At 41.0% G+C, this 13,415-nt stretch overlaps 1 protein-coding gene across 5 annotated transcripts in view; it reads right to left on the bottom strand.

Moving 5' to 3' along the window:
* The window catches only part of LOC125771682 (rho-related BTB domain-containing protein 2), a 40,179-nt gene that overhangs the window by 14,171 nt on the left and 12,593 nt on the right, over positions 1-13,415 (bottom strand). For all 5 annotated transcript variants that reach the window (XM_049442581.1, XM_049442579.1, XM_049442580.1 and 2 more), the window contains one exon: positions 2,515-2,845. In XM_049442581.1, coding sequence (XP_049298538.1) covers positions 2,515-2,694 — 180 coding nt within the window. In that variant the 5' untranslated portion in view covers positions 2,695-2,845. The remainder of the gene's footprint in view (positions 1-2,514; positions 2,846-13,415) is intronic.

The raw sequence follows: 13,415 nt of genomic DNA, 5'->3' as shown, positions 1-13,415 counted from the left end.
AAATCAAAAAACCAATTTTCCAATCCCATTCATCCAATTATATTCTAAACGCGAGTAATATACTCCACCTTCTCCAGCAGGAGCAGGAATCTCTTTTGGATTAAATGGCCGCATGCGGAATAAGCGAAAGTATGCTAGCCATTAATCCTACCTCCTATCGTACCCATCCGGACTACGTCCTAAACTCGCACTCTCTGTTCGACCGATCTGCGTTTCCGATCTTATAAAAGCGCACTTTAACAGGAAAGCGGAACCCATCGGCCAACAGTCGTAACAGTTGTTCGGAGAGTCGTTTCGTTTTACGTACCACACTTTCCACCAATTGCTTGCTTTTGCCTGGTTGATTATTAATAGTAGCTCGTTACTGGAGAAGGGCTCGGGATGGAAGCAAGCATTCCATCGTTTTGTTGTTTTCCGTCATTTTCCATTCATGGCAAGATTCATGGCAGAGAAAACACTGCAAAGATGTGTTCTCTTTGTTCGCTTTTGAACCATTTAAACTAAACACTCTTGTGTTGGACTACTCCCACGTGGAAGGGGGTTAGAAATTAACGGGATAGCAAATATCAAGAAAATTGCATTTGGAAAAAGAACCTCACCACCGATGGAGAACAAATCGATGGTGTCGACTTCTGTGCGTTCCTATTCGTCGGATCAACACATTGTACATGGACGAACGAGGAATTGTGCACTTTAAAACATTGTACTTCCTAATGTTGCCACTTTTCTCCATAATGATGACTACCCCAGGTTACCCACACACACACAAAACTGTTCGTTCTTCACGGTGGAGTTCCCGATCCGAGATCAACCAGCAACTGTGCCGTGGAGAACAAAGAAAGGAATTCAATTCATTGTGTTGTTCGCGCATTCTAGCGGTGCATCCGATAAGACTGCATCGGGAAAACAGGAACGGGGCAGAAACAGTTCTGGAGTTTGGATTGGAGTATGGAGGAAGGGAATGAAAAACTTTTGCCACCCACCCACCGGTCCTGGGCAACGAAACTCCACAGTGCAATGTGCAGTGAAGCACTTCGCATCGCAAGAAGGAAACTCTATGCATGTGTACAGTCTTGCCCGGAATTGGTGTTCTAAAAATAAACTTTTCCTCGTTCATGCTAACACGCTCCTCCGTTACAATGGCACCAATAGCAAGCAGATTGCAAATTTCCTACACCCGGAACCCAGCTGCTCGGTACGCTGGAACGAGATCTCCAGTTGCTAGATACAAAACGCCAGTGCGAAGATGTTCAACAGACGATTCCATCTAACGCAAAATGGTGGTATGAGTATTGGCCCGGGAATGAACGGATCTAGAGGAAATTGAAGAATTAAATACCGTCTACGGCAGGGTTGTCCAATTGATTAGGTCCACTTATAGGTAATTGTCTATATTGAAAGATTAATATTTTGCGTTTTTATATGAGTCTACAAAAACAAAAAAGAATTGCAAAGTAATTCTACAATAATTGAGTCATATTTTCCTATGTGGCGTTATTGAACTTATAATAGAATATTTATTGATCAATGAATTGCGAAAGGTCCTCACGAATAATTACTCTACTATCTATTAAACACAAAATTTTGTGATACTACATTATTATTGTTAACAAATGGCTGTATTCAACATGGCTGAATTGAACAAATCATAAACATAGTTGAAATTACGATCAAGAATCGGGATCAGTGGGTTGGAGCTGACACGTTAATGGTCGGCAATAGCGTTCAAAAAATTCAATGTGACCGTAATGAATATACGCCTAGCTATCAGGAACCTTTTTTCGAGAGCCAAAAGTTTAAGAGAATGAAAATCATTCAGAAAATCAGAAAATCAAGAGAGAATGTCAAAATTTTACGTTTGCATCAAGAATTTAACAGTCCGAAAGAATCCTTTCGATTAATGTGATCTAAAGAGCATTGAATCGCTCGAAACAACCGCCAATATATGCTATATCAAATAAAACAAGACAACAAATAAGATATTTTATTATATGCAATAGTTAGTACGAAACGACATAAAATATTTATATTTGTTTCATTTTAAATAATAATGAAAAAGAACCTTTCGAACATTGCCGTATGAGACGGTGTTTATTCCATATTAGATGGACAGTGATTCAAATAGCTTGCATCATTGGCCAGAAAAGCATAGTGTTGGACAACCCTGTTCTTCAACCGTGTCGGTTTAATCGAACACCAAACGAATAGAATGCCAGGAAGCAAATGCATTTTCCACAGCAATCCCATTAAAGAAGCTAAGCGGACAAAGTTTATCTCTCCCCAAAGCGAGTTTTAAACCCTCAGAAAGCAAAACTCAAAGCCCGGCATGCCCGACATGCTCTTTTTACAATCTTCACCCCCTCATTCCAGTACACTACAGGACGTACGACTATGTTCTGTCTGGGTGTCATAATTTCATTCTCAAAACCCTACTGGAAACGGCTGTCTGGTGCATTGGTTGCACTTCGACCCAACCTGTGTGTGCAAAAAAAAAGAATACCTCCAAGTACTTACATCCTTGTAGATCCGGTACTGGTCAATGGCCCAGACGGTTGGCACATGCGTGTTGAGCAGCTGGGATAGCGAGACGTGCTTGTTGCAGGCCCGGGCACAGATCAGCCGCGTCTTCCCAACGGCCGTATCTCCTACGAGGACACACTTTACCAGCTCCTGGTGTGGCTGTTCGTTGTCCATTCTTCCATACCCGGCGGGAGGATGCTTGTGGCGTGGTTGTTCGTCGACGTCTTCGCGGACTTGCTTGCTTGGCGTGATGAGTCGACTTCAACTTTACCTCGCGGTAAACTTTGGGTACTTTATGCGCTGCTTTATGCCAACGTGAACGTATCTGCAAAACAAACCCAAAAACGAAAACGGAAACTCGTAAACAAATAATCTGTTGATGGTGAATGGTTTGCCGTGTTTCGGGGCCCAAACAAAAAAATCGACCAAACTTTAGATGTACTTTTCGCCTCAACCTTTTCGGCGGCTTTTTGGTTGCGTTTGTGGGAGCGTAAGAGGCGACAAAAGGATAGCAATAGATGCCGTTAACGAATGTTTTATGAGACGTTTGACGTCCGACAAGATACGTGTGCGAACAATAAGGAGTTGATTTGTACCGGAAAGTTTCACAATCCATTTCGGATTATCCTTAAACTGTTGTTTGTTGGAGTTTCCCAAAAAAAAAAAACGTTGGCTTAAAAATGTGTGCTCAAAAGGGAAACCAAACAAAACTTCACAACGAACAAACCGAACCAATTTCCCTGCTTTATTCAACGTCCTTCTCATTGTCTGGCACATTGTTGGTGGTAAAATGGCGCACGCAGAGAATGCTTTTATTTTTGCTAATGCGGGGTACTGCACGGTCCTGCAACACTAATTATTAATACGAAGTATGCACAAGACGACCTCACTATAAACTCTTGCGCTACGCGCATTTGCATAATTTCGCTCGGAAAATTGTTCGGAGAACGAGTACTTGTGGAACCAGGGAAATATAGGAAGCCCATGCGTTGGTGGAATCCCAAAGCAAAGGGAAGAAGTACACAGTATAGTGGGTTTAAGTAATTAGTGCATAAGCTCTCGTGATACACGCTAGCGAGGTGTACATTGGGAGAAATAATTTAGCCCATTTATTGGGCAGTAATGGAAAAGAGGTTCGTCGATGTAAATTATGATAAGCGGCATGAGAAACATTAGTGTGTCGTGCTGCACGGCTTCCGGAGCCCTGAAACGAGTGAGAGTGTTTAGGTACTAGTTTGAATTAATTATCGCTACTGGCGATGATTAATGTTACTATAGGCTTTGTGCATCACGAATGCATAACAGTGGATTTGTTCTTTTTATTTTTCTCTCAGAACATTAAAGATTTCTTCTTTAAAGTGTATTAAGCAGTGAGTAACGCAGGTGCATAGTGTCGTCTAAAAGGGATTTAAGCTTTGACTCACTCTTGCCACTCCAAACTGCTTGCACGCAGCTAGACAACAGTAACCACCCCTCAGTGATAGAGACATTTGCAACTCAACAACATCTACCCTACAGCTAAGCCCGATGGCTTTGCGCTTTCTTTGATAATAAGCTCTCAAAGCACTGACGGTTCTTCAAAAATTCCATCCCGAACCCATGTCTTCCCCCTATCGTTTGATTCGATTGTGAAGAGTAGCTTTTTTTCGAAAATAACAATTCTAACACGATTATCTTTCAAATCCGCATTCTTCTGGTTGGCAAGAAATACAACCCACCCGAGGACAGACAAACAAACGGCATGTGCGTCATAGTATCTCCGACGCCATGATTTAGCCCAACGTTTACGATGTGTTCCCCCCGGCGGCGGGGAAGTTTTTTGCTGGTAGTTTTTTTGTGTTGCTGCAACTAAAAATTTTACATACATCTTTGTACACCTCTTCCGCAACTGGCACAAACCGCCCAAATCTGGTATCTTGATGTGAAGTCCACCCCCCGACGGTCAGTGGTCGGCAAATTGACAATCGCTTTGTCGTTCACAACATGCTTCTTTTTTGCAACTTCTATTTAGAGTTTACATAAGATTAGCTGTGGTTAAGCACTGATAAACTAAACAGTTATACTAACTTATCAATATTCTTCATATGGACGAAACGAATGATTGAGATAGATGAGTATGAGAGATCAATCAATATGAGATCGTTTCATAAATCCAACTGTTCAATTTTCATAAACAAAACACATTTAAACAAAAAAAAAATCTTGAAATAAATCTTATGAAATATGATGACAGGGTTGCTTAATACATCAGACACTTAAGGATAATGCATTTTTTATCGACCTTAACTTTTTGTGTAATGGTTTCATTCACGCCAAGGATCTCTCAGCATTGAGATATTTAAAATACACATTTCCTACTAATTAACCATATAACCAGCTGGCCCACTTACAAATTTGCCTACCACTGTACTAGACAAACTACTCGAGACCGTTGACTACAACAAATGACGTGGTGGATGGGGCATTGCACCGGTTTTCGGTGGATTCGCTTAACGGAAACTGGTCTCATCCAGGTGATTCCTGGAGTTATGATGCCAGACCAAAGCAAAACACAAGTTACGAATAAACGAAACAATCACTGGGCCTTATCTAATCATCCGCAGCTTCACTAGTACCGATGCCGAACAACGCGTCGTCCTATTTAGCATCTTCGGCGAGGTATGGGAAAAGCTTGCCGATTAACTGAATAGGATGTTGTTTTAAAGGATTTATGTGAATTAAATTGCAAGTAACAAATTTTTCACATAAACAAATATGATGTTAAAAAAGTTAAATGCTTAAATGCTCGTCAATGCGACCATCTTTAGTTTTGAGGTCCCCAACTACCATCCTACTTAGTGCTTTCCGAGAAACTTGATCGGCCACTGAATATAATGATCAGGATATTTGATTTTTTTTTTGTTTTTTTTTATCAATTCAATTTTAATTACTAACAAAACTTGAGCTTTCACTTATCTTTGATTACTTCTTACTTTATTCACTTCTCCTGAATGCATCTTACTGTTGTTAAATAATATAATATAAGATGAATCGGTAGAAAAAAATAGCAGTGACAATAACAAATAAATAAAACAAAAATAATGTACAATTATTAATAATGCACAAATTGTTAAAAAAAGAAATAAAAACTTTAAAATAACGAACAACATTATTTAAAAACGTATTATTTCGTTCCTGTGTGGTTCCATTACATACGTGCTGCTAAATGCTAAATGATCTGTATATTTGTTCCCGATTTGGGTTGCAATTTAACAACCATGGATTGGCGAAAAGTGCAACGTGACCAACCACACGTAACGCTCATAACGTACGTGCGAAGGTCCATCGTGTCCGGAAATGCAATCCAGTCTGCATTTGGCGTCATTCTGAATGTGGATACTTCATCCAAACGTAGCATGACACAATCACTTATGGGGGAGACCAAAAAAAAGCAAACCCCATAAATAGTTTCTCCGGTGCATCTTCGTTGAGTAGCGATCTGTTATTGTTTCGCAAAACGACATTTCGGCTTTTGTGTCTGAAAATAGTAAGCATCATGCACTGATGATAGCTTTTTCCTTATCCGAGATGTAACTGACCCATTCATCATCCACTAGCCGTAGTTTTCTGTCAAAAACTGACAACTCATTCGCATCGGACAGTCACACTCATACTTCCAAGTGTCCAAGCGCACACTACTGTTGCTAATCAACCACTAACCTATTCAGCTGTCACCAGCGTAAAGGGCCAGTGGACACAGATCGAACAAAACGTGTACCATGTGCTGTGGCATGTGCTACCGTGATGCACCGGACAAACACAATCACCTGCTGTCACGCGTTGTCAACTTGCCTTTGGCGTGCGAACTTAGAACTTCGTCATTAGCAAATGTCAACAATAATAAAGCTGTCGAGATCCCTCGCATTTAACCGATCCCTCTGCCGCTCCGTAATCGCACCATCTAGCAAATGATACTACCGATTATCATACAACCAGAAGCCACTGCAATGCAACAATCCCTTTTCCTTACTTCATAAAAGCGCGAGTTTTCGCTCTCTCTCTCTTTCGCGCGCGATAAGACGCTGATCGCGATCTAGCTGTATATGGTCACAGAAATCGCGCCACAAACAAATACCCTTCTTTTCCCAGTTTCTTCCATCAGTTTCAATTTCCTCGCTCCGATCATAATGCTTTAATCAGACGAGGTCCGTTCTGTGTTGTATTTCAACGCGTTTTGACACTTTCGCTGAGAGTGTGCGTACCACAGCGAATTGTCTTATCAATCTGCACACCTATACACACGCACAGTCAAAGTAATCAAAACACACAGCTGATCGTTGCACTGGCAATCTGCTTGATAAATAACTATCAACAAAGCGCACTTCGGCGTCGGTAGGAAAGGAACGAAAAATGTGCACAAATGTAAACAAAGCTTAAAAAACGGAAGCATCCTTCAACGCCTGGCTAGAGGCGCAAATTACATCGAGTTAAGCATTAAGTGGTTCGGTCAGAGGATCAAAGGCCAAAACCTGCACCGCTGCATCGATGCAGCATCAGGATCAACGGAACAAACAAAAGAAGCACAAACAAATGAAACGAAGCAAGAATGCAACCAAAGTGGGTTAATGGTGATTCCCATTGGTAGAAATTGCGCGAGCCCGGATTGCCTTAATCGAGAGATGAAAGCATTTCCAGACGACACTGCCAGAGTTCACACAAAAGGCATGGGCTGCAATATCACTTGGAGTTTTATTGAAATTAAAACTGCATGCGGCCTTCTGCCAGGCAGTTCTAATGTGAAGGAAAACAACCTGCAACTGCCATTGAGATTTAGTTTACCATGACCTAATCTTCGCTAGACATTGAATATTTTATCCATTTAGATTGAGATTAAAAACGAAGAATTTATCTTGAAAAATACGTTAACGAACGCACAGTTAGTATTTTTTCTAACTCTACCAGCCATCTTCGTAGAAATTTGTTCGCGGTCATTCACTTGATGGACAAACTAGAAGTTGCCCATTAGCTAATTGCCCTTGTTGACTTCTTCTCTCACAGCCGCGTAACATCTTTCACAGCATTTAACCATCTGTTTGCCGTTTGATATTTATATAAGTATTTCCGCAGTGTTAACCCTTAGCACGATAAGATTTTACAATATGCCAAGGTGAACCGTGCCCTACTTACGTATGCTAATGACGACGAATTTCTCGAACGACGCCATTTCTCATATCAGCCTCACTGGATGAGACTACAAAGTGAGTTTGTTTGTTTTAATAGCAGATATGCTGAAGATAAACTATTAGCAAAGCTATAAATACGATTTGCACGATTTAGAAATTGAAATTAAAAATTAATTGAAGATTATTTCCCCTTGTTCGTAGTCGTAGTCTGACTTCTTAGAATCAGATGCAGGTTGTTAGTTAGTAACAATAACCAATGATGAGTGGGCGAATCTTGGTTTTCTCAAACAATTTAATTTCAAGAGATATTATACACTTCAATTCATTTCAATTGTTCCTGAATAGTCGCCACTACGTAAGGAAAAAAAATTTGGTTTGAATTTTGATGGAAGTCTTTTTGTGAGTAGATCAGCACCGCTATAACTAAACCATCCGGTTACCAAAAAAAGCATTCCAGAATTCCAACATCTATCTTAGAAAATGTGACTAAAGCATTAAAATTAATCAAAATCGCCCTTGTGATCCAGGATCTCAGTGTCAACAGGAAAGATATACTGAAGTTTTGGTAACGTACGCGCCACACTTTACAATAATAGCAATTCTTTGTCTAGATTTTTTATCAGTATTTCCCTAATTGAAAATCGTGATGCAGTAGTCACATAAAATAAATTATTGGAACACTTCAGTAGCCAATTGGCACCATATTTTTTTAGGTACCTTAGCTTTTTTTCTGAAAGTAACACAACCAACCCATCTATCCCCGATCTTGCTGGATCGAGATATTTACCATCCAGTCGCAAATGTATCACCTATGATCGTGATTGATCGCAACACGAACGAACGCATGATAGTAAGATTGCCACATTCAATCAATGTTTCTGCTATGCCACCGTGGTGGTACACACGATCTCGCGATCTCTTTGTCGGCCATCTGCGACGCAGATCCGCTACGCCGCACAATCACGTACGATCTCGTGCGCGTCACAACGTGGAGCTGTTGTCGTAAATTTGCCGGTCTCATATATGGACGTATGGACGATTTGAACCATACGGGCGACACACCCTTACGCATTATTGCAATCGCTGCAGTCCCCACGTATGGCATTCGCTTCCATCAACTTCGCGTGCGTTCCCCCTGCCTGATATTCCCTACGTCTAATCTCATTTCTTTTATAGATGGTGGTTTGGTTAATGTCGGGCCGCTTGTTCATCGCATAGAATACACTTCCGTGATTAGTTTAGAGGCCACATAGATGCATCGTTGTCCCACAGAAACTGTCTCTTTGTGAGGGAATTAATTCTCGCTTGATCATTGCTGTGGATGCAGCAAGGATAATTTGATCATTCGAAGATGATTTATTTCATTTTATGATTTTATTATTTCAAAAAAAGACCTACATAAAAGAGCTATAGAAAAAAGATAGATACTAAAAAGAATATCTCTTGGTCGGGTGAGCCAAACAAACACGAGCCTTCACATCACAATCTCCGAGTACGATCGAGCCCCTAGAGCCGATCACATAACCTGAGTTCAGACATCAGCCACCAATCAAACACCACAAAGCGTCCACATGTGGCTATATTAGTATTCGGCATGTTTACAACCTTCCTCCAAACAAACCAAGATCGACCACATTGCAAAAACAAAACCGTGAACAAAAGGTTGTTCATATTTTTTTCGCCCATTTCAAACCGTAATGCCCCAGAAGCGAAGATTGAAGAAAAACAGGAAATCTTAACGGAAGATAAACAAACCTATCAAACCCAACAATCCTAAATGTTGCTACACGTGTAGGTACGGGCACACGGCGCATTAAACTAGTGAACAGTTGTTTGTCCTTGATAGTAATAGAGGATCACAAATTGGGGCCACACCAAGGAGAACTAGATTTACAATCAAAATGTTGCCAAACTTCTGGACCTACGGATTGTTGGGAACAACTTCCTCGTGCATTCCGACATGCCCGTAAGCATTCAAACAAAAAGGTGCAATATTTCATCATCTGCACGTAACCACATTAAAACTCCCGATCCAGACGCGGAAGTCATCGTTCGGTACATTGCCGCCGGTAACCGGTTCGGTGCTCGTGACTGACATTTCGGGTACGACCCTCGATGGAATCAAGTTTGTCGACATATTTTGCACCAACCGGTACCTGCACGTATGTACGTATGTGGCACAACCGATGCTCATCATACTATCCGCCTCGCTGGATGGTACGTAAAAAGACCTTGATCGTGAACCACTTGTTCGCACTGGATGACGCACGGTCAGGTGTATTTGTCAGCGGGTGAGCTATTGACTGCCGCTAACAAAAAGTGATCTTCTCACGCATTCGACCCAACAGTGATCGCGCAAACTGTTGAAAAGATCCTACTAAACAGCAACACTTCTTCTTGAAGATATTTTTAGAATTACGGTCCCGAAAATGGTTTGTTTGTCCAGCAGACAATGAAACGCACTTATTGCCGATTCTTCCCAATCACGCTGATGCTCTTCTCCGCACATTGGGCAATTCTGGGGGTTTGATGTTTGTTGACTCGCTGTACAATAGTGAGCGGTGATTTTAGACATCTACTGAAATCTACGTTAGGGGCGATCGGACGAAAGACGCGGACACTCTTTTAATCTCCCATAAATCATGAAGTCTTGTATGTGTGTGTTTCTGTTTGTCAGTCATGTCAACTGTCATCTCCGTTGGGTCCATTCTCTGGTTGGATTTAAATTCTTCCATTCGCATCTCTGGCGAAATTCTGGGCACACTCCTGTACAAGGGTTCCGTCCGTATTCTTACGTTTACAACCGTACGAAAATGATGCGCCATTTGCGATCGCAGACACAAGGGAACGAACTTCCTGACCGGAGAATGCGCGAGCACAGTCGTTGTTGATTGTGGTGACCGGGGAGAACTTACTGATGTGATGATTTCGTTACCGCCGATTAGCTCCAGTCCAGTTTGTCATCGTCTCTCGACCGTCTAAAGTTGGGATCGTAAACAGCGCGACCGGACCTATCTCCGAGAAGGTGAAACATTCGTTTTAGCACCTTTTATTGCTCAATTATAGTGCTATTCGCGAGTACGATAAACAGGGTGCTTAACCTGATTTACGAACGACCTGGTACGAGTTCACTTTCTACTAGAAGAAGATCTCTCTTCTGTCTTAAGCCGTAAATGGCTGAAAGACAGTGACTGCATAAATATTTAGATAAATAATTTATCTTCCTGGACATGAAGATTTTGCTACCAGAGAAACGTATTGCCAACATCATAATCTATATCTCAACCAGGTCTTGCTTCTTTAGTCTTGTAAGCCATGCAAATCCCATTAAAGGGCGAAAAATGAATAAAATACTATTTTTACAATGTTTAGAAATAAAGACTCCACTACATTGAGTTGATGATGAGATGTTGATGCTACAAATTAACACATCTTTTTGCAAATATTTGCACATAATACAAACTCTGAATTAGGTTTAGCGCGTCCCAATACTACTGGGACGATCTGTCTGTTTTGTTGAGGACTCTTCTTTGGAGAAGTTTTCGCTAAGTGACATAAGTGGTTTTTTGGATGCGGACAAGGTAGTTCTTATGAAAACAGGGGAATTAGTTAAGTCTTTGTAAAGATACGATAAGATTCGGTAAAGATAAGATTCGATCTACAACCTATCGTGCATTAGACTAAGCGCAGAAACACAAGAGCACTGAATCTTCGCAAAGAATGAATGTTAAATTCTTAGTAAAGAGAATAATTTTTTTTATTAATTTCTTGTGGTCTAAGGAATGTAAGAAGCTCTTTATCAACAATTTTAATTATTATTTCTCTGCTATTGCTCATTCGATATCATCAGTTTAACATGAATAAATGTTTTTGTACCTTTAGATACGCGTTACATGGTACCCGTTTTTAGTGGACATAAAATAAAATACTAAATCCTACTACCTTTTGCAAATGCCACACGCGAATGGGAACGACGACATGGATGAAGGCACATGCTGTTAAATGGTGTTGATTATTTCGAGATAAATATTTAGTACGAATCCGAATGTGAGAATATCCAATTAATATCAATTACTGTGCACGACTTTTGCCTCGAGCCTTGAGAAAAGGTATGATGCAATACTTATACCCTGCTGGATATGGTAATTACCAATCAAATCAAATTAGCATCACAATAAATCTCACTCTTGGGATGGAGAAAGAACCAATAAGGAAGGTATCCACGAAATTATCACTTCCAAAAAACACATTGACCATCCACGAATTCCGAATCATTCGGAAACAGATTAATTTATATAGCACAGTGTAACGCTTCTCCCGCTGTACTTCAAATCCCTAAACAGTGCATCTAAAAAAGCTTCACTCTTGCACACGATACGCGATCGTCAGAGAAAGGATTTCTGTGTAGAGAAGTGCAGGGAAAACAGAACACAACAACCGTATGCTTAATTAAATTATCCTTCCCTTTGCCTTCCATTGTGTTGTGGACGGACAAAATCGACCTTTGGGTGTATAGCTGTTTGCGTTTTGTTTTCCTACTCTCTCGCTTTCACGATATGTTTCTCGTCTGTACAAATCGCCCATCACTCACCATGACCGTACAACACACGACCGTTTCACTCGGATTCTTCGTTTCTGTTCCCCTATTAGTGCCGGAGCCCAAACCCGGACCGTTCAATTGCAGTTGATGTGTACATCAGTGGCATGGTAACCATGGAGAGGCACCAAGCTTTGTATGCATAAGTTGTGCATGAATGCACTATTATTTCCGTCACTTCGGCTGATCCTCTCTCCCTTCGCCAACTGCATCTGCTCTGGTGGTGCGTCCCATCCGGCTTCATCAAAAACCCGTTGTTCAATTATTGGTGATTATCAAGATTAATGCTATTTTTAGCATCCATTCCAAACCGGACCGGACCTTTTTGTGCCCATCGTTTAGCGTATCACGTACCATAGTCGTTGGACCATACAAGTGGACGAGTCGGTGAGGGTAATGTGAGGACGATCGATTTGACCCTTAGACATGGAAATGGGGGTTCGTCGGCACTGGAATCGAAATGTCTCGGCAAACGATTTGCGTCTTAAAGGAGACGCCTTGTCCGAATGGTGTATTTAGAAGCTGTTGCCAAAAAAAAAACAAGAAGCTTACGGTTGGCTCGTCCTTGCACTGATTTTGCTGGTTTGGGGTGTGATTATTATTTATTCATTTCCATAAAACTCTGCTAGACAATTTAACAAATGCGGACAATAATGTATCAAATAATGTGTACACTCAAAGATACAGGAAAAAAAGAAGCAGCTTGAACATCATAAAGCTGGATGGCTAATCTCATCGATTGAACAATACTTAATGATTGGTCATTCAATCAATCACAGCAAGAGCCAAACATACAAAACGCTCTCGTTTTAAGCTGTCCACAAAAATCGCTGTCTCATAAAAGAATTGATCTATTGTGTCATATTGTAGAATTTTATTTTATTGCAAAGAAAACCACGGGATTGAATGCCATTTCAAACACTATCACCCGATTCCTTTCTACCTTTTTGGTGGTGCAAACATTGAATGTCACAAACAGTGAACGGTCTTGCAGTCAGGACCATCAGAACCGCATCAAGGAAAAGCGTATCAGTGTTGCTGTGTCTCCGGTTTTTAATCTAGCATAGTTCTCACACCTTAACGCAGCTTAACCCAACCAAACAACCAAACCGGCTGGCACTACTTGGCTGGCAAAC

This window comes from Anopheles funestus, chromosome 3RL (genome assembly GCF_943734845.2).
Source record: "Anopheles funestus chromosome 3RL, idAnoFuneDA-416_04, whole genome shotgun sequence".
Taxonomy (NCBI): Eukaryota; Metazoa; Arthropoda; class Insecta; order Diptera; family Culicidae; genus Anopheles; species Anopheles funestus.
Note: the sequence above shows the minus strand (reverse complement) of the source record. Positions and strands in the feature narration are given on the sequence as shown.